The sequence below is a fragment of the Danio aesculapii genome, chromosome 10 (genome assembly GCF_903798145.1).
Source record: "Danio aesculapii chromosome 10, fDanAes4.1, whole genome shotgun sequence".
Taxonomy (NCBI): Eukaryota; Metazoa; Chordata; class Actinopteri; order Cypriniformes; family Danionidae; genus Danio; species Danio aesculapii.
Window position 1 is genome coordinate 13,115,121 of NC_079444.1, and position 22,538 is coordinate 13,137,658.

The following is a 22,538-nucleotide window of genomic DNA, read 5'->3' on the forward strand; positions in this document are numbered from 1 at the left end:
CTCTCACAAAAAAAAAATAAAATAAAAATTACTAATGCTTTGCTTCTTAGACTTTACACACCTGAAACTTTGTTTATAGCACTTGTTCACTGCTGCTCTTATAGTTGTGTAAACTGCTTCCTTGTCCTCATTTGTAAGTCGCTTTGGATAAAAGCGTCTGCTAAATGACTAAATGTTAATGTAAAGACTTTTTCATTTTCTTTCATTTCTAGGCAAAGTTACGAGAACTCAACTTGTCAGCAGTTCGATTCATGGAAGAACTTGGAGAGGATCGTTTTGGAAAGGTCTACAAAGGTCACCTCTATGGTACAGCACCAGGAGAACAGACCCAGGTGGTGGCTATAAAGACGGTCAAAGACAAGGACGAGGGACCACTGCGGGAAGAGTTCCGGCATGAGGCGATGCTCCGCTCCCGTCTGCAGCATCCCAATATTGTCTGCCTTCTAGGAGTGATAACAAAAGAACAACCAATGAGCATGATCTTCAGCTACTCGGGCCAAGGAGATCTCCACGAGTTCCTGGTCATGCGTTCGCCGCACTCTGACGTCGGCAGCTCGGATGATGACAAAACGGTTAAATCCACACTGGAGCAGGCCGATTTCCTGCACATCGTCACACAGGTAGCAGCTGGAATGGAGTATCTTTCCAGTCACCATGTGGTGCACAAAGATCTGGCCGCTCGAAACATTCTGGTTTGCGATAAGCTCAATGTTAAGATCCTGGACCTCGGGTTGTTCAGAGAGGTCTACTCCGCGGACTACTACAAACTTATGGGTACCAGTCCCTTCCCAATCCGCTGGATGTCCCCTGAAGCCATCCTATATGGGAAGTTCTCAACCGATTCCGACATCTGGGCCTACGGCGTAGTGCTTTGGGAGATCTTCAGCTACGGCCTTCAGCCTTACTGTGGCTACTCGAATCAAGATGTGATTGAGATGGTACGTAACAGACAAGTGCTCTCTTCCCCAGATGACTGTCCAGCCTGGATCTACACACTGATGCTAGAGTGCTGGAACGAGTTTCCCACAAGAAGACCACGATTTAAAGACATCCACGCACGATTGCGCACATGGGAGAGCTTGTCCAACTACAACAGCTCCGCTCAGACCTCAGGAGCAAGCAACACCACTCAAACCAGCTCCCTCAGCACGAGTCCCGTCAGTAATATCAGCAATGCCCGCTATGTTAGTTCCAAGAAGTCATCACCCTTTCCTCAGCCTCAGTTTGTGTCCATGAAAGGCCAGATGCGGCCAATGGTACCACCTCAACTCTACATCCCAGTCAATGGCTATCAGCCAATGCCGGCTTACCCGTATCTCCAGAACTTCTACCCCATGCAGATGCCCATGCAGATGCCGCCTCAGCAGATGCACCCACAGATGGTGGCCAAGGCTGGGTCGCACCACAGCGGCAGCGGCTCCACCAGCACTGGATACGTGACCACAGCACCATCAAATGGATCAGGCACAGATAAAGTCGCCCTTATGAATGATGACCTGAAGGCAACGGAGGATGATTTCGCAGATGGGGCGTCTCAGAAAGGCCTACACCATGAGGACCTGTCGGTTCCAGAAACTGAGCTCCTGGGGGACAATGACAGCCCGCACATGGAGGACAATGAAATCAACTCTGACGCATAAGACGATCTTATTTTTTTAGCCAGATGAGAAGAATGGTTCTCTGCTATGTAATGATTGGATCTTTTTCTCTGATCTACAGGTTTAAAAAGTGAAGGGAAACCAGTAAGTGACACGTGGATGTTGTGTTATTTATGGGGTTTTATTTGTGTTATCGGCAGCCACTGATGGATGAGGACACATTAGGTTGTTGGAGATATTTTTCTACGAGATTTCAGCTTGTGAGCTGGAGTTTTTCCAGTCTATGATGAAGAATTGAACGTTCAGACTTTCTGCACTGGGGTCGCTAGATGATGTGATCCAGTCTACAACAATGGACTTTTTGTTGGTCTGGTTGTTTTAATCAAATTGTTGCAAAGCTGTTCAGAAGAATGCATGTTCTTACTGTTGCTGTGCAACACCAAACATCATTTCAAGAATTTTTGTGGGTATTATTCATTAATGTTACCACTTCATATATGGCAGCATCATCGAGAACAAGAGTTCAATTCTTTTACTTCATTAACGAGCCTTTACGTTTAATGGGTTTCTTGCTTGAGGGCACTGGTAAGTGATCACGCATCATGAAATTGAACTATAAAAGACATTGATGCTCAATTGTCCAGTTTTAGAAGTTGCTTTTATAAAAATGTTGTAAAGATTTGTAATTTATGCCATTTGATTGTATTGAAGAAGTGTAACTGGTGTGTAATGTTCTTATGCCTCATTTTTAAGCAGATTTTTTAGCCTTTAGTATTACTTTAAAAGTCATCCCAACCAGAAACTTGCTTTCTATCAAGATGTTAACAAACATTAATCCTACATTTTGTCATCCAGCCATGCGCAGATACAATAAAGTAATACATCTTATGAGATCCTTGTGGAGTTTCCTGCCATCCAGAATTAGGCAATAGATCATGTTGCTTTGATGGGATTAAAGGTGCAGTATGTAAGTTTGACACCCAGTGGGTGAACTAGTTATTGCACTCCTGGATCAAAACAAACGGAAGCGCAGGTTGCCAGATTGAGGACAGGAGCGAGTGATTTAAACTGTATCCTAAATAAAAGCAGCAGCGCGCGATAGAAGGAATAATTTCCATATTAAAAGGAGTTTTTGTCCTAAGCAACACCTCAAATTGATATATTAGAAACGGCTTCTGTTTTTTACAGGTGAACAACAAAAAACTATGACAATAATCACCTCAGGTACACCTCATGTGCTTTATTCAGTGTTAAATGCTAACAGTGTGAGTTTAAATACCATTTTACAAGACGTATTGCCTCGTACTGAAAGTAACAGCAGATAGTTCACCTTAGATCTCGAAAATAAAATAAACCGCTTGAAATTTTAGAACTAAACACAAGATTCAGCTTGTACATTTAATGGGTTAATGTGTATTAAATAGATTATAAAGCTTACAATTTCGTGAGTGAGTGCATATTCTGTGCTTTTGAATGGCTGTTTTTCAATTTCTGTCCTGTTTCTTCTGGTGCAAACAGCCAAATCACTTATTCAATTCAATTCAATTCACCTTTATTTGTATAGCGCTTATACAATGCAGATTGTGTCAAAGCAGCTTCACATAAAAGGTCACAGTAAATAGGAACAGTGTAGTTCTTATCACTGCGTATCTCATCACAAAGCGCGTTGTTAGGACACGCGGTTATAATGTGGTTATAATGTAATCTGCTCATATGTTTGCTTTCGTAATATTTATATCATTTTCTAATTAATAACCTCATGTGAAACTTAGTCTGCTACTGTCCATCAGAGGTCGCATTTCGGTCACAGACGCATGCTTTCAGAGCCTTTCTGAATGAATGAATCAAATATGCGGTTTTCCATCATGGCAGCCCGGAGTCCTGAAATATAATTGGCTAAACTGACATTGGGCAGGTTAAAATAAAATAAACAAAGACAGACATTCCAGCACGCAAAACACATTTTCAAAGCAAAATATCAGACTTCAGCATTGTTTTTCAGATAAACAAGTATGTTCACTTAGCATGTTTCTTAAATATCTGCAAACATATTAAGGTATTTTATGCTTAAGTAGAGTCAAAAACTTACATACAGCACCTTTAAATGAGCACAAACATATTTAGTATGTACTCCAAAAGTGAGCGTTGTGTGCGGGTTGATGTTAACCAATGACTGTAAAGTAGGTGTTCTTAATCTCCCGCCACTTCCCAAGAAAGGCGGGACTGAAATAATATATATTCTCACTTTTTTTTGACAAATTTACACTTGCATACTGGCCCTCATCCTGCCTGCTGAGATGTCAACAGGTACTTGTTGCTCCGCGCTTGACGAACTGGCTTGCATTCGGGATTTACGGGACGCCTACCAGCTGAACGCGATGCCAACACGCCTCGCAAACACTGGCACGCGACGGAAAAGAGAATTTACGCCGGATGAGCTAAAGGACAGCAATTACTGGCTCAAGCGGAATCGTAACAACGAAGCGGCGAAAAAGTCTCGCCAGCGCAAGAGGATGGAGGAGCATCTTCTGGAGACGCGCGCCGTCGAGCTCCAGCGGGAAAACGACAAACTAAAGGCTGCTCTTTCTGCTGTTCATCACCACCGCGCTGCTACAAATCATCCAGCTGGCTTTTCTTTTGAACTGCCAAATGAATGTTATCCGTCCTTTCCAGCCACTTTGATTCCAATGCAACATTGCCCGTGTTCTGGTTGTTGCAGGTGTAATCAAACGAATCATTTGAATTCGGTTTTTGATTTGGTTTCATACCCCGTGCCAAATACCAGTGCTACTCGGCGCAGCAGTTTATTGGATGGCTATCATCCTGTAAGCAGACACGGTGATGGCACGAATGCATGCACCAGCGGAGCTTACTGGAGGAATACAAGTTTTGCGCATGGAAACAACTCTGGCCTTCCAGACAACAGGAGTGCACCGAACAACCAGACGCGCGGATACAACAGCTCTAAAACACTGCCTTTGGCACAGAATTACGCGCGACAGACAGGAGCCACGCGTGAAGGCGCAATGCAAACAAACGGAGAGACCAAAAAGTCAGTTCTGCTTCCACACAAACTGCGCTACAAAGTTGATAACGCACGCTTTGCGTCCGCGTACTTTTCATCATGATGGAAACCATGCAAGAAAATCGTGCGTTTATTTTTCCTCTTTACAAATGTGTTCCCGATTGTATTTCTTAACTGCGTTTTTTATTCAAGAAGTCACTTAACTTGCACTGTGAATATTTTTAGTTATAATACCTCTTAAATAAAAAGGTATTCCGCACAAGTGAGTGCTTTGCGTTATGCTTTAATTATTGCTAAACTGTTATTTTTACTACACTCTCAGAAGGTAGGCGGGCTGTCACTGGAGTGGTACCTAACAGGTCCATATTAATACCTCAAGGGTACATATTAGTACCTAAAAAGTACAAATATGTTCCTCTTAATTTTTTTAGGTATTAATACATACTTTTGAGGTACCAATATGGACCCTTTAAGTACAAATGTGTACCTTTTTGAAAAGGTACCACTCCAGTGACAGCTCGCGTACCTTCTGAGACTGCACAAGCTTGCTCCCAAAATGCATGTGCAAAATAAATTAATTATTGGTTTTTGGTTTCTTGCGGGTGTATTATTGGTCACACTCTGCAATAAGGTTCCGTTTGATGTTGTGTTTACTAACATGAACAAACAAGGAATTTATTACAGTACTTTTTCTCTTTGCTGCTGTAAAACATATGCTGGATAAGTTGGCGGTTCATTCCACTGTGGTGACCCCTGATTAATAAAGGGACTATTCCGAAAAGAATCCTCTTTGTTAAAATTAGTTGGCCGTTTATTCATAGTTCACGTTTACTCAGTTTATTAACTATAGATTTTAATATTAGCATTAGTAAATAATTAGTGGGTCACTTGGCATTTCTATGTGGTGTTTGCATGTTCTCCCCGTGTTCGTTTCCTCCGTTTGCCCCACAGTCCAAAGACATGTGGTACAGGTGAATTGAATAAACTAAATTGTCCGTCGTATATGTGTGTGAATGAATGTGGATGTTTCCAAGTACTGGCTTGCTTCTGGAAGGCCATCTGCTGCATAAAACATATGCTGGATAAGTTGGCGGTTCATTCTGCTGTGGCAACCCCTGATTAATAAAGGGTCAACGGCGAAAAGAAAATGAATGAAAGAATTATACCTCTTTGTTAAAATTAGTTGACGAAATAACGCCGTTCAATCATAGTTCACGTTTACTCAGTGTATTAGCTATGGGTTTTAATATTTTGTGTTAGTAAACAATTAGGTCTAGTGGGTCGCTGGGTCAGTTGGCATTTCTGTGTGGAGTTTGCATGTTCTCCCCGTCTTGGCGTGGGTTTCCTCCGGGTGCTCTGGTTTTCCCCTCAAACCAAAGACATGTGCTATAGGTGAATTGAATAAGTTGGCCGTCGTGTATGTGTGTGAATGAGTGTGTATGTTTCCCAGTACTGGTTTGCTTCTGCTGCGTAAAACATATGCTGGATAAGTTGGCGGTTCATTCAGCCGTGGTGACCCCTGATGAATAAAGGGACTAAGCCGAAGGAAAATGAAACGATTAGTTTGATTAATAAATGTGTACTGATTACTCATTCTTAAATGCTGACAGTGATTACGTGATCTAATATTACTTATGAAACGCTTATTGTGAAGTGTGACTGTTATATGAAAGAGTTTCTATATGTGCACTCAGAACACAACGCAATTGAAATGTTGTATATTGTTCTGCCACTGGATGGCGCAGTCGCACATGTATTATTTAATATAGGTCATCTTGAGCGCCACGTTGTGCAACTCCTTGGTTTTAGGTTACATCACATCCACACCTGTTATATCATATCGATTATTAAAGAGCCATAAATTATGTATATTAACAATTACACAACACCTATAAGTCAAACTAGGTTTGGTTATTGGGGAAAATAAAGCTTGTGGAGTTCATTGAGTTTTGTAATGATGGGAAAAAAAAGGTTAAAAGGAATCGATTCGTTGTCATTTAAAGGATATTAATAACAATAATACATAACATTTACATAAACCAACACGAACAGGTTTCTTTGAATACCAGAAGGCTTTGTTTGATGTCTTATTTTGTAACAGCGCTCACGTCATCCAGACTAAGTAATTAAAATGGGTGGTAATAATAATAATTATTAATACTTATAATAATAATTAATACTAATAATTATTAAAGTATATAATATTGTAAATAAATTATCTATAAAATCAAGATTCACTAATATAGGCTAGTTACTGCTAAACACTATCAGCCATGGTTTAATAGTTAATATTACATTAATACATTTCGTTTAAATATGGTTTTAAGAAAGTCACTGGTAGCACTTAATACAAGACTAGCTAACTTTCCATCATCTATTTTTAAGACTCTCTGCTATGTTGAGTATATTACAGTTCATTCTTATGGAGTCATCATCGCTTATGTGCGCCAGCCAGAAGGCTTCTAATAACGAGGAGCGGATCATTGGCTCAAATCGGAAGATGCCGCGTTTCGATTGGTTCCCAGAAGTGCCTGTCAAAGCACGCTGCCAATACACTTCTGTAGTGACCTACTAACACAGATCCACGAACAGCAGCCACTCCGGCAGGAAAACGCATAGGGGAAACACAAGTATCATTTCCAGATGGGATTTTATTACAGCTGATGAAACACTTCTGAATGTTTTCACGCGCATTATTTGTTCCGGACCTCCATCTAAGTGGGCTTTTGGTTACTAGAGGTAAATGTTTTCTTCTCTTGCTGTGAATAGATAGGGTTTGGTTGGTCTCTTTGAGCCGGTAGATGAGTTATAACAGATTGATACAGTAAAGCAACTTTCAAGGGGTCAATTTGCAGTACTTCTATGTTGAGTAGTATTATATCAGCGATGAAATATCTTGTTTGACTTAAGCGCTCCTGTGCTGTTGTTGCTATTACTCATACAGTGTTTTTAATACGCATTTATGATGCTTTTTAATGAAACTCGGAACACAAGATTGGGAGACGGGATGGCACTGTGACCCTGTATGCATATTGGGGTGGGTGTATCAGCCTCTCAGGTCATGCATACACCATGTATGCTTTGTGTAATTAATTAAATATAAATCAAATAGTTGTTAAATTATATATATTTCAATCACAGAGCCTTACACGTCTAAAATTGTGCTGGCACACTGAATATGTGACACGCGCTCGCTTTGATTGTACACGTTCATAATAATGCGTGCGTAATATTAATTTGGTCTGCGTTCCATAACGCTTGTTTGCATTTATTGTGTAATAGTGACTGATCATCTTACAGTCCTTGCACAATAACGGAAGCTGGGACACTTCTGACCAAAAAGACTGTGATGGCACGACGTCGTAAACGACTTGTTTTTTTTTCTGATATTTCTAATGACAATGCGTATGGTTAATGTTTCACGCGCACAGATGAGGCTGTCCTGAGTGTCTCAGTCGGGATGGGGTGAATGCATTAAAGGCCTGTCAAATAACAACACAACAAGGGCATGGTGCCTGCACGCCTTTATAGCTGTTATTTTAAAATAATCCCATCACTTCATCACAACTAAGTTTGTTAACATATCTGTTTGTCCATTGGAGATTACGTTACACCAACGGTTGAATTACGCGCACCCCGTGTTTGACTTTGAGAAATAATTTGTTAGCGTAAACCACCAGAGCAGAGATAATACAATCCTGTTCCTTGTTTGTCGAGTTGAGAGATGTTTCGATCGCATTTTTCTAGCGCCCTTTTATTGATTAATTTGTCTCTGTTCAGCCACGTGTGATGCTGCGCGCATTCCTTTGTTCCCGTGCTCTTGGTCTGCGCCTGTACTGGAGCCCGACTTTAAGCCCGGCTGTGTTTACAATCTGTTAATAGTGTTATGATCGACCTCACGGCTAAGTTACAACGGTAAACTTACGTTTATGACCATAGCCGGGGTTAAATGAGGTAATTTCAGCTCTTTGATCTACACGGTCATTGCCATAACCAGGTCTTCACATTTGCCTCACAAGTCGCTGAACTAAAATAAACCGGTCTTCATATCAACGTGTTTCTTCGAAAGGGTTTCCACAATTCAATTGAATTTAACCACGGCCACGTTATAAAAGCCATTACCCTTTGAAAGCATGAGTGTGTGCTTTCAAATCATTACTTTGATCACGACCCGCCTTAAAATGGTGACATAATGGGGCAGAGCATAGTTTGGAAATTACGTTTTAATAGGCAAGTTTCGACCTGCTTGATATTAGGATGTATTATTATTATTATATTTTTTTTAACTTAAAAACAAACTGAAAAACATCTTAATTTACTCTTGTTGGTTTAAAGAAGTCACCTTTGGTTTGTGATGGCTATGTATAATCAAACACAAGGGCGTTGCTAAAAATAACCCTGATATTTCATGAATATTTTAGCAATCATGATCTGCGTGTTTTTATGATCAGAATTGGCAATCAGACCACAAATGAATCATTCTTTGGTCTAATGGGTCAAACAGGTTTGCAAAAACCAAAGGAGTTGTTTATAATTCGTTTGTACAGTTTACTCACACATGGTTTGTCATGCTGTGGTTGTGTACTTTACAGGGGCACTGGGGTAGGCTACATTCACATGATACATTGATTTTTTTATTTATATTTAATTTAGAGTTTCCTATACCAACAAGAATGTTGTCATAAAATCCCTGCTCACCTGGAACCGTAAAAATGATTGTCAAGTTCCCGGTGTCACTTGTATAGAAACACTGCACACCAGAACACTTACAGTCCTCTAGTGCCTATTGAGTTAACACATAATATGCATAAACTTAATGTCAGTTTACACAAAGTTTACATGGAGACAATTCAGTTGCTAATTACTTAAAACATACTGTCTATAAAAGTAACCTTTCTTTAACGAGAGCCTAGACAGGTGATTTTGATAGGTGTGTAGTGCGTTTCTTTGTTGATCTCTGATGTTTCACACTGCATCAGCTGGAAACATCTACATTGTGGATGTGCCCAAGTGACTTACAAATGTGTCCTTCATGTCAGCAGCACTCAGAGTTAATCAGAAATAGAAAGTCACTCTGTGTATCACGTGTAACATTGTGAATTCTATAGTTTTTTTCATGTTGCACCATGCTGCTCACATGTGAAGTAGACACTGCCTTGCAGGCAGAACAAGAAAATGACAGTGGTTTTATCAGCCACATCTTTAGCACCATTGCCTTAGATCTAGAAATTCTCCAGATGCTGTAAGATGATTATGTGTCTAATGGGTCTCTGTTTTTATCTCACCAGATAAACAACTGAATTCTCTAGAACTGACTCGAAGAGGATACACATGACTTTTATTGCACTTGGTCTACGATGAGATGTTTATTTAAAACCAGAGTCGACTAATGAGCTTAAGCAGTCTTGATGACATCATTGTGTAATATGCAAGCCATTAAGAAAGAGCCCCCATGCAGTGGGCCCTACGGTGGAGAGGACGCCTTGGTGCTGGCAGTAGCTTTGAAAGGGACAGACAGGGACCTGATTAACCACAAACTGTCCACCCTACCTTACAAGTCCAAGTCCACCAACTGTCGCCGAAAACGTGAGTTCATACCCGATGAGAAGAAAGACAACCTTTATTGGGAAAGAAGGCGCAAGAACAATGAAGCAGCCAAGCGTTCACGGGAAAAGCGTAGACTCAATGATATGGTTCTGGAGAACAAGCTTATGGCGCTTGGGGAAGAGAACGCATCGCTGAAAGCTGAGCTTTTGTCACTTAAACTCAGGTTTGGCCTAGTGAGCTCAGCAGCTTATGCTCAGGAGGTGCAGAAAATCTCCACTTCCACCGCTGCACTCTACCAGGACTTTATGTTACCCAGTGCCACCAAGGATTCCTACCCAAGTGATCTGGAGCCAACGCGTTTGACCAGCAGCTGCATTTCGGTCATCAAGCACTCACCTCACAGTGCCTTGTCCGACGGATCTGACTCAAGCACAGTTACCCAGGGGAGCCCCCTAATAAATATTTCCAGATCACCTGACAGCATCAAGCAGGAACCCCTGGAAACTGGCAGATACTCCAAAGAGAGAATCAGTCCCTATGAACTCTACAGGAACTACCTTAGTAGTCCTTTTCCCGGGAACTTCTCCCAGCCGTCTCCCTTCTTACAAATCGCTAGATCATCTAGCAATTCGCCACGAACATCTGATGGTGATGATGGGGCCGTAAGCAAGTCCTCTGATGGAGAGGATGAACAGCAGGTCCCAAAGGGTCCAGTTCCACCCAGGTCTGATTCACAGAGCGTGATTGTGTCAACTCTCAAAGTGCCAGATTCCAGTGCCTCAGCCTTGCCTCACAAGTTGAGGATCAAAGCCCGGGCCATCCAGATTAAAGTGGAGGCAATTGATCCCGATTATGAATCATCTGGAAAGTCCTCTTTTCCCATTGACATGTCTGCAAGAAGATGCTACCAAATGAATCAGTGTGCTACACCTGAGTACATTCAATCATCTCTTAGCCCGATGTCCTTCCAGATGACCAATGTTCAGGACTGGAATCACCAACCGAAGGAATGGCATGAGAATCACCAGGAGGCCCTGACTAGCCACAAATACCGGCACTGTCCAGACTCACCGAGACCTGTGCCTAACAAACTCACCGTTGACCTTGAAAACGACTCGTATGCTAACTCTGAATCTGACAATTTGTACTTGAAGCAAGGCATTGCGGATTTGTCGGCAGAAGTGGCCTCCTTGAAAAGACTGATTTCAAAACAGCAGGGGTCTGTTATTGAGTCCACGAAAAGCACTACTGAAATTGACTCCTCATGAAAAGGATGTTTCTGAAACTGAGTTCCCTCGATTTGCACAACGCCTGTTTTCCACTGTGTTCGCTACTGCACTGTGCGGTTGTTATGGTGTCAAAAAGCTGCACTTCATTGAGAAGAATGGTGTTTTGTGCACTTACTGTCGTAGTTTGGCGTGTCTTCTTGATGACTCCAGTTGTAGCTCAAAAGCCAAAAATTGGGCTGCTGTTAATGTTAACTTCTCGAAATGTATTGTACATTGTATGTTTTCTTTTGTTTACAATAAATGCAAGCACTGAACTCTTTGAGTCTTTTTCCCCTTTCTTGCTCATCTAGAAAAGTATAATAACTTTATTGGTGTCAATTTAAAAACAATTATTTAATATTTAGAACAATAGAAAAAAGACTTAAGTGACAAGATTGTAGTGTAGCCAACTGTAGACATGGAAAAAAATGACAATAGATATATACACAAAGCAAAATAATGTTTATGTTTGTGATCAAAAAGGATTTTGCTTCAAATATAAATATAGGACCCTACAAAAAAACTATCATGCAAGATATCAACAATTTTTAAATGTTAGTAGTGAAATCTGTATATGATAATGCATTATAGTACACATGCACAATGCATTCTATAAAAACCTATACTTTTATTGTATAATTTCATCAATAATTTTAGCAACAGTTAAATTCTGTCATACTTATTAATGGTTATTACCTTTTAAGCATGGTCATAATATTTGTATTTTGCCTCCATTTTATTGACATTAGTCTTATTTTAAATAGCCATAATGTATCATGTATTGATTAAATGGTGGACTACATTTACTGTAATACCAACACAAGCATATTGCAACCAGAGCGATAAAACTAGCACACACGGAATGATGAATGAACTTTAGCCTTATGATAAAGCAGATCTTAAGTAAACAATGTTAAGATATGAGCATTATTATTGATCATAAATACATAATCCATCACAACATGGTGATCACTGTGTTATAATTTACCATACTCATAAAATTAAAACCACAAGTAGGGTATAATTATAACTACTTATATCTATATAAAGTATAAACACCTACTATAATAAAACTGTTGTTAGGATTATTTATAATATGAATTATTTTGTATTTTTATAAAGCCTTTTTGCCTGCATCAAGAGTACATTTATAAATAATTCATCGTCAATATAAACTTAAGAGAAATTGCTACCTAAATGCATTCAGTGTATAATGTTACAAATAAAAACCTGGAATATCGTCATGCAATTAAATCTCTCGAAAGCAATTAGGATACTGTATGGCTAAGCTGTGATCTGTAATGCTTCCCTTACAAAAAGTATCTCAGTTTTAACTATATATATATATATATATATATATATATATATATATATATATATATATATATATATATATATATATATGGTTATTGTAGCTAAATTATGCTACCCTACCACAAATAAAGTAATTCTGGATTTGTTAAAACAATCTTTGATTACATCGAAATCTGAAGAAACAAACGAGAGCTTCAATAAATATAAATAACTCCTGACTGCACAAATTATTAAATTATGCACATTGTTTTATTATAGTAAATTCATTAATAATGTTTTTTTAGTATATTGAATAGGCATGGGCCGGTGTAATATTAGGAGATGATAATCTTGGAAAAAATATCAGTTTTACGGTAATGTGATTACTACTCTAAAATAGGTTCTTTTTAAATGTCTGGGTAAAAAATAATAAACCTTTTTCCCCTTTGACCACAATTTTTTTTTTTTTTGAGAAACTTTTGAAATATATTGGAGCAGTAAACATGTCGGGCTAAATAGTTCAAATGAATCATTGACTTCTTTCAACCTGAAAAGGTGAGTTTGGATACCTTTCTGCTAGACATACTGTTGTCCATACCTTTCTGCTAGACATACTGTTGTCCATACCTTTCTGCTAGACATACTGTTGTCCTAAACCTTAAAAAAAATGTAAAAAAAAACCTTGTCAAAAAAAAGTCCCATGCCTAATTGTGATTATCATGTGTATAACCCAAATTTTGCTAGACCCCATCGTTAAGTATTAGCATATTAAAACCATGGCTAATTTGTAGTTACCGTGATTTAACTACAAAAATATATTTTAATATAAAATATATTTTTTATTATGTATTTAAATTTTCTAACAGCGAGTAATCTATACAATTGAATGCAACAATGTAAATTTTCAACCAGAGGTAATTCACACAGTAGGGCTGCGCGATATCGGAAGAATCCAACATTGCGATATTTTGTTGATGTGCGATTTATATTGCAATATGAATACAAATTCCCCAGATGACTTGAACATCTATAATTTTAGATTGCATTATTTACAACTTTATTACCATCGGCAAGTATAGATAAAACACAATGTTTTATTGTTTTATGCAGTTTTACAGTATTCAGGTAAACAGTAACTGAATACCCAAATGCAAAATATTACTGCATAGTCTTCGCTGTATTTCAATAAAATGAAAGTAATTCAATAAAATGAATCATTATTGCAGTTTCAAACGGTACAATTTTAACATTGCATATGCTGCGACTAATGCAAATAATTACATGCGATATCAATGCTGAACCTATATATTGTATCTCAACAATGTTTAGCGTTCCCTACCTACATATAACAGCCTGGGTAGTATTTTTATCTTATATAAGCTTATTTACTGTTCACAAAAATGAGGAAATGTTATTACAGTGTACTTTTATACCTTGCACCAAACCTGGAATATGAATTTCTAATTAGCAAGCCGACTTGGATAAAAGCGCCTGTTAATATTTAAATGCCAAAAGGCGTACATATATTTTTAATATATACATATAATTATACATATATACAATTTTACCTATAGAATGAAGTTCATGACCAGCAAATCCTTTTCTTTTTCTGAGGAGAAATCCCGCCGCAGAGACACCAGTCACGTGACACGAGCTCTACGTCACTCGCAGTTCAGAGTTGAAAGTCAGGGAAAGCTGCAGCATGGCGGCTGTAGTGAGGTGTAGAGCGCTTTTTCAGCTTTCTCGCTCTCAAATAAACATTTTCAACGGCGTTTGCAGATCGGATAGTGTTTTGCAAACATGTCTTACTAAAAGGTTGCCTTGTGTGCGTCGCGCGTTCAGCGGAGGTGTGCGACTGTACAGCTCTGAAGTTAATTCTGGAGATGACCTTATCGTTAGATACCTGGACGGTGATGATTCAGGTAGACGACAAGACGAAGTTACTGATCACTGAGTTTTTGTATCGGATTAGTGAGGGTGACGTGTGTGTGTAACCTCGCTCACTTCAAAACAGTGTGCTCCTTCCCCGTTTACTACCCCATAATTGAAGAGATTCAATATCCCATTACTCCAAAACTGTCAGTCATTTGACTTTAATATAGCTTTATTACAGAATCTAAAACCTGCTCATTAACATTACCCATACACAGAGTTTTAGTGATATATATTTACATACTTTGTGATAAATATATTTATTTTGCCACTTTCATAGTCTTTTTCAGTTTTGCATTTCTTATGATTTAACTGCATTTTTTTTGGTGTTTTACATAGTTTTTTTTATTATTTACTTGCTCATTTTAAATAATTTTTAGTAGAATAATTCTTCTTGTGTTCATAGGGATTGTTGTTATGGGGATTAATCGGCCTGAAGCTAAAAATGCTATCAGCAAAAATCTTGTTTCCATGGTGAGTATTTTTGCAATATGACTTTAATTTAATAGAACAGTCAGGTTCCAATCTATTAATTTCTTTCATGAAACTGTTTTATAACAATAATTTATGAATCTTAAAAGACAGACCTTTTGAGACGGGGTTTTTAAGATTATGCCAACGTGAAGTTTCAATGGCGTCGCAGCTCTTTGTCGATTGAATGTGGTCAAGTGCACAATCTTATACCTTTGTCTTTTTGAAACCTAAAAAAGTTGTGGTTCTGATTTAAAAGAAAATGTTGAGATTTACTCAATACCCTATATAGGTAATTGGGATATAATGTTTCAGTAAAGGTTTGAAATAAACCTATTCAATGTTTTCATGATGTGTTATCAGTCGGCCATTTTGGAGGCACAGAATGTAAACAATGCGTCAATAGAGCCACCATTTTAGTACAGGGTAGCGCTCCTTTGAAATGAATGTGGGACCAAGGTGCAATGGCCATCCAGAGCCATAGATATATACACATATATACATAAATCTATGATCGGGCATTTTCCCGGTGGTCAGTGTGCAAATATTTTTTTAAATTTCGAAAATTATAACTCTACATCACTTTTCTACATGGATAGACAAGTGAACGCACTGGCATTGCCGACAAAGAGCATGTGCTTGTGTGCATGGAAATGTATTATCCTTCCTACCTGTTAAATTTGATGTGTCCTGAAATACACCCCCTCTCCTGCTTTAACTTCTCATACTAATGGAGGGAGCTGTTTGTTTGTGAATGAGTCTCTGCTCAAAAGTTCATAACAAAAACAAAACGTAAAAAACTACATCTTGCCTATGAAATGTTCTGCCTTTGTACTTTGTTTACTTTGTTTGCTTGTTACTTCACCCATACACAGTGATAAAGTCCAGCATCTTCAGACTGGCTTTAGTCTTGACTAGTGCAGTGGGTTGACATTTGTCCTGGGAGCACTGTACAAATGTGGTGGCGCTATTGATGCATGCTCAAGGTCCGTATGCGATATCTAGGGTAAATATCTATGAAACAATGCCACCGATCCAAACAAAACACATATTTTGCTAATTAATGCTTCTGAAAATTACCAATTATTGCTGTATTTTGGACTGTAAAAATATTTAGAGTATTATAAACTGCCAAAAGTAAAAAAAAAAGTCAAGCAGAAGAGATATTTGACGGTATTTCATGTTTGTCTTTTATAATTTCTAGTAAAGTAGGTAAAATATTAGGCTAATATCTTATATTGGTCTGGTTATATATATATATATATATATATATATATATATATATATATATATATATATATATATATATTTATATATATATATTTATATATATATATTTATATATATATATATATATATATATATATATATATATATATATATATATATAAATATATATATATAAATTATAAAAAAGTATTACCGTAAACATTGTCCAGTGCTCAGCATATAAAAGAACACCCCTCACAAATTTATCTTTTACATTCATATTTTTAATAGGAAGCTACACAACATTATATTTGTGCAAATATTTTTAGATTTGTAAAAATAACGATCCAAAAACTAGTACAGCCAAATTTATATGCTGTAGAAAAATATTAAATACAAATTTTAAAAACAGGTAAAATCAAGAGAAGCAAAAAATTGAAACGTTTAGTTGAAATTTTGTAGGTTGTAATTTATTTTTGCAATATTTTTCATGAATTAAATTGTATTATCTTTCAATTTCTCTATGTTTGGTGACTAAAATATTATTTTAATAAATATATCTGTTTAATAAATCTGTTTTGTTTAAATGCACCAAAATACATTTCCTAGATTCACTGAGAAATGGAGAAAAATTTTCATTGTCAAAATGGGGTGTACTCAATTATGCTGAGTACTGTATTTTGTGATAACACAAAATAAATGTAATATGAAATAATAGACTGTCTGTTTTGGCCACATGAAAAATTTAGTCACATTGGACAGCCTTAGTATAAATCCTGAGATGCCCATACCAGACATCGCATGGTGCTAATAAACACCTATGGTTGACTGTAAAACAACCAAAATGATCGTGATTCTAAGCTTTGTCTTCATACCAAAATTTCAAAAGGCAGGATAATGAACCATCTTCCATGATTCATTTAAATATTGACGTCTGGGATTGCCACGAGACTGCTAGTATATCTTAATGGCATGATAGGACTTTGAGATTGTAATTTTTGAATGAAATGAGCAGATGTTTGAACCTGGAGTCAGCTTTGTGGTTTTCCTGGACAATTGGGCTATTTTTGAAAATGCCGTTGCAGAAAAAAAATATGATGTTGCAGTTTGCATTTTTTGGGCTACTTTCATAACAGCTGTAAAAATGCTAATACAAAATTGAAAACTCAGTCGATTCTTAGAGATAGTTCACCAAAAAAATGTATATTACCCACATTTACTCTCAAGTGATTCCTTTCTGTATCTTTGAGTTTTCTTTTTCTTTTGAACGGAAAATTTTAGAAACCTTTAACCATTGACTTTCATAGTAGGAACAATAAAATGGATGTCAATGTTTACAGGTGTCCAGCATTTTTCTAAATAATTTGTTTCATGGTTAAAAAGAAACTCAGGTTTGTTAAATGGTTGAGTAAATGACATAGTTTTCCCTTTCCCTGAATCCTTTTAATGAATACTGATCCTCAGTATCCTCCTTTAAGGATATCTGGCAACCCAAATACCTCTACAAGTGAGCAAAAAACTATTAGAAGTTCTATTCAAAGGTATTCTTTTACAGCAAGACCATATAAATGTAAGAAAATGTTTTGAAGAATTCTGAAAAAGAAAAGAAAAAAGGCTAAATGTTCAAACTAAATTTAATAATTTTGGCAATAACACATTTAGTTGTTTTTTTTAAGAAAAGAAAGTGCATAGTTTGCCAGTGTTGGTTAAATTCATATTGAGATTTGCTAACAGAATAAAAGAGAACAAATGACGTATTTAAGTATACTGTATTTAATGTGCATGACAAAATCTCATAGAATACATGGTAAAACTTTCTATTTGTGGTAATCCAGCAATTAACTCTGACTGGACCAGGAAAAAATGTCATTCCTTTTGGGCGTATTTTAAGCTATCATTGGCCTCTATTGTTATTGGATCATGGAAAACCTGTCTGGAGTTGTGACATCTTAACAATGATAATGTTTAATGCATACATTTTGCCGAATTTGATTGAATATCGAAAAAATAGTTGAACCCCTGCAATGTGGCACTTTTTAATTTTAATCTTTTGTTTTTGCTAGATGTCTGAAGCCTTAGAGTCTATGAAGACGGACAACACAGTGCGTACTGTAATCTTATGCAGTATGGTGCCTGGAATATTCTGTGCAGGTATTTATCCATTGAAGTGTTAAAGGAAGCCTTAGAGTCACACAGTTGAAGCTTAACCCTAAGTATACACACCTGATCATAATAAATGCGTCCATCAGGCTTGCTTAAAACTTACAGGTTAAGCTGCGGTCATATAGACTTCCATTCATACACAGGCGAATACGGCAAACCAGAAACACAAGCTCATGCAACAACTTGCGCAGTTCGCTGCATTGCACTCTGATGTGCGAAATCGCATCTTGTGACTGCGTGAGATCAAGCAAAGATCAAAGCATGACCTCTCTGTACAGAAATTTAAAATATGACCAATCACTCGCTTTTTTAAATGGCTAATCATCTAATTTAATCCCGCCCCTTTTCGCAGCACCTTAAGACAGAATTTCCTCAAAATTCTACACACAATACCCCATAATGACAATGTGAAATTTTTTTTTTTAATTGTTGCAAACTTATTAAAAATAAAAAACCTGAAAAAACACGTAAGTATTCTCAGCCTTTACCGTGAAGCTCTAAATTGAGCTCCGGTCTATTTTGTTTCCACTGATCATTCTTGCGATGTTTCAGCAGCTTAATTAGAGTTCACCTGTGGTAAATTCAGATGATTGGACATGATTTGAAAAGGCATGCACCTGTCTATATAAGGTCCCAGGGTTGATAGTGCATGTCAAATCACAAACCAAGCATGAAGACAAAGGAATTGTTTGTTGACCTCCGAAACAGGATTGTCTTGAGGCACAAGGCTGGGGAAGGTTACAGAAAAATCTCTGCTGCTCTGAAAGTTCCAATGAGCACAGTGGCCTCCATCATCCGTAGGTGGAAGATGTTTGGAACCACCAGGACTGTCCTAGAGCTTGCCAGCCATCTAAGCTGAGTGATCATGGGGAGAAGGGCCTTAGTCAGGGAGGTGATCAATAACCCGATGGTCACTCTGTCTGAACTCCAGCGTTCTTTTGTGAAGAGAGGAGAACCTTACAGAAGGACAACCATCTGTGCAGCAATCCACCAATCAGGCCTGTATGGTAGAGTGGCCAGACGGAAGCCACTCTGGCTCTCAAAGACATCTGAAGGACTCTCAGACCATAAGAAACAAATTCTCTGCTCTGATGAGACTAAAATTGAACTCTTTGGAGTGAACGCCAGGCATTACATTTGGAGAAAACCAGGCACAGTTTATCACCAGGCTAATACCATCCCTACAGTGAAGCATGGTGGTGGCAGCATCATGCTGTGGGGATGTTTTTTAGGAGCAGGAACTGGAAGACTAGTCAGGATAGAGGGAAAGATGAATGCAGCAATGTACAGAGACATCCTGAATGAAAACCTGCTTCTTGCTCTTGACCTCAGACTGGGGAGACAGTTAATCTTTCAGCAGAACAATGACCCAAAGCACAATGCTAAAATATCAATGGACTGGCCCAGCCAGGGCCCAGAGCTAAATCCTATTGAGCATTTCTGGAGAGATGTGAAAATGGCTGTACACCGTTGCTTCCCATCCAACCTGATAGAACTTGAGAGGTACTGTAAAGAGGAATGGGCAAAAATTCAAAAAGACAGGTGTGCTAAGCTTGTGGCATCATATTCAAAAAGATTTGAGGCTGTAATTGCTGCCGAAGGTGCATCAACAAAGTATTGAGCAAAGGCTGTGAATACTTATTTACATGTGATTTTGTCATTATGTGGTATTGTGTGTAGAATTTTAAGGAATGAATGAATTTAATTCAATTTGGAATAAGGCTGTAACATAAAAAAATGTAGAAAACGTAAAGCGCTACGAATACTTCCGGATGCACTGTACAGTAGTCAACATTTAAAGTGGATCAAAAAATTTTTTGAAATTGTCTTCAGACAAGTTATTATTATTTTTCAATAGTTTTAGTACAAGTTTTATTACAAGTTTTGATCCAGATGTTCACTACTAAATATATTTAAATAAATATCCTTGCAAAGTCCTGAATGGACTGACTAATAAAACTGGCTGATTTACAGTGTTTTTAGCACAGTAAAATTGCTCAATTGCATGTTTTCTCCGAACAGGTGCAGACTTAAAGGAAAGAGCAAAAATGCAACAGAGTGAAGTGGGACCATTTGTCACTAAAGCGAGGACACTTATATCAGAGCTCGGTAAGTTCAACTTGAGATTGTGCTGGGAGAAGAATCTTAAATAGTTGTGCTTAAGAATTATTTGATCATGGCTATTATTGAACAGCTGACTTCAATGTTAGAGCTCTGGGAGAATTTCATACACACTGCTTACAATGGCTCAGGTTTTCATCCAAGTATTTTTATTAAACATTTTAAAAACGTGGATAGACTTACTTAGATGCAGGCAGAATTGCAGAAGTTTTTTTTTAAATGCTAGTTAGTAAGCCGTCAATAAACTACAAATTAAGCAGATATTTTTTTTAAAATAATAAAAGAGGGTTACTTTCAACAGATCATGTGATTGGTTAAGTGGACTGAGTGGACCACACATGTAAAATGGGATTTCAGAATAATTCTCGCACGCCATCTGCTACTATGTATAATAGTAATAATAATAATTTATTATGTAGGAATAGAGAGCAATAGTAATATCACTTGCAGAAAATGTAAATTTTTTAATGATAGTATACATAGTACACTAGCATTGTAGAAAGTGGCAATGTGTTCACTTTAGCACACATAAAGGAAATGTGCTTTATTCTCAAAATATTAATGCAATATTCACTTGTTTCAAACGTGTTTGAGTTTCTTCTGTTGGACACAAAGGAATGTATACTGAAGAATGTTGGGAAAAACAGCTATTGACTTCCATAGAATCAATGTCTGCTTTTTTCATCTAAAATTCTTCAGAATATTCAGTTTTGTGTTCAATATGCAAGAAATTTGTACCACTTGAGTGTGAAAAAATCCTGAGAAAATTTACATTTTTGGATAAACTCTCCCTTTAAAAGGCCATATGGAAATTCTGTTAAATTGTCTGGATTTACAATCTGTTATCACGATTAAAGCATTTTTTTTTTTAATTTGAAGGGGAAAGTTCGGAGCATAAATGACATTAGGCCAAAATATAAGAAAAAAAGATCCTCTTTTAGATATGTACAATATCTTACAAAGTCTTGTTGTTGATCCCAGTTGTAACAAATAATAACTTGACTTCTAGTTGATCATTTGGAAAAGTGGCAGAAGGTAGATTTTTCTGATGAATCATCTGTTGAACTGTGTCCCAATCATCACAAACACTGTGGAAGACCTACTGGAACCTGCATGGACCCAAGATTCTCACAGAAATCAGTCAGGTTTGGTGAAAGAAAAATCATAGTTTGGGGTTACATTCAGTATGGGGGTGTGGGAAAGATCTGCAGAGTGGATGACATCAACAGCCTGAGGTATCAAGACATTTGTGCTGCGCATTACAAACCACAGGAGAGGGCAAATTCTTCAGCAGGATAGCGCTCCTTCTCGTACTACAGCCTCCTCATCAAAGTTCCTGAAAGCAAAGAAAGTCAAAGTGCTCCAGGATTGGCCAGACCAGTCACCAGACATAAACATTATTGAGCATGTCTGGGGTAAAATGGAGGAGGCATTGAAGATAAATTCAAAGAATCTTGATGAACTCTGGGAGTCCTGCAAGAACGCTTTCTTTGCCATTCCAGACGACTTTATTATTATAGTTATTCCAGTCATGGCAGAGATGTATGGATGCAGTCCTCCAAGCTCATACACAATATTCATTCTTTTTCTACTGCACCATGACTTTATATTCTATACTGTACATTATTTTTGTTAAGTGACAAGACTTTAGTCTAAGCAAAGTCAGACCTTACTGTCCTAATTAAAGAATTAACAATCAAGGCATGATCATATTTTATTTTGGTATAATGAGCATAACCTAGAGGCCTTTGCCTTTCATAGAAGCCATTTCTAATTCCAAATGATCAACTAGAAGTCAAGTTATTATTTGTTGTTCCTAAAACTTGGATAGGTGACAAGATTTTGTCAGGTAGTGTATTTTTAGTCAACACAATACTAATGTAAGAAATCATTATTTGATGCCCAAACCCT

The 22,538-nt window shown here is 37.5% G+C and overlaps 3 protein-coding genes across 3 annotated transcripts in view; all 3 read left to right on the top strand.

The window, feature by feature from the left end:
• ror2 (receptor tyrosine kinase-like orphan receptor 2) overlaps positions 1–2,486 on the top strand; it is a 139,262-nt gene extending 136,776 nt beyond the window's left edge. The window contains exon 9 of the mRNA XM_056466968.1: positions 213–2,486. Within this exon, the coding sequence (XP_056322943.1) occupies positions 213–1,640 (1,428 nt within the window). The 3' untranslated portion in view covers positions 1,641–2,486. The remainder of the gene's footprint in view (positions 1–212) is intronic.
• A 4,712-nt stretch (positions 2,487–7,198) lies between these two features.
• nfil3 (nuclear factor, interleukin 3 regulated) lies at positions 7,199–11,713 on the top strand. The gene is made up of 2 exons (XM_056467354.1): positions 7,199–7,362; positions 9,912–11,713. The coding sequence occupies exon 2, from the start codon at positions 10,032–10,034 to the stop codon at positions 11,436–11,438; it is 1,407 nt and encodes a 468-aa protein (XP_056323329.1). The 5' UTR covers positions 7,199–7,362; positions 9,912–10,031; the 3' UTR covers positions 11,439–11,713.
• Positions 11,714–14,414: 2,701 nt separating this feature from the next.
• auh (AU RNA binding protein/enoyl-CoA hydratase) overlaps positions 14,415–22,538 on the top strand; it is a 65,247-nt gene continuing 57,123 nt past the window's right edge. The window contains exons 1-4 of the mRNA XM_056466985.1: positions 14,415–14,653; positions 15,070–15,137; positions 18,407–18,494; positions 20,529–20,615. Of these exons, the coding sequence (XP_056322960.1) occupies positions 14,434–14,653; positions 15,070–15,137; positions 18,407–18,494; positions 20,529–20,615 (463 nt within the window). The 5' untranslated portion in view covers positions 14,415–14,433. The remainder of the gene's footprint in view (positions 14,654–15,069; positions 15,138–18,406; positions 18,495–20,528; positions 20,616–22,538) is intronic.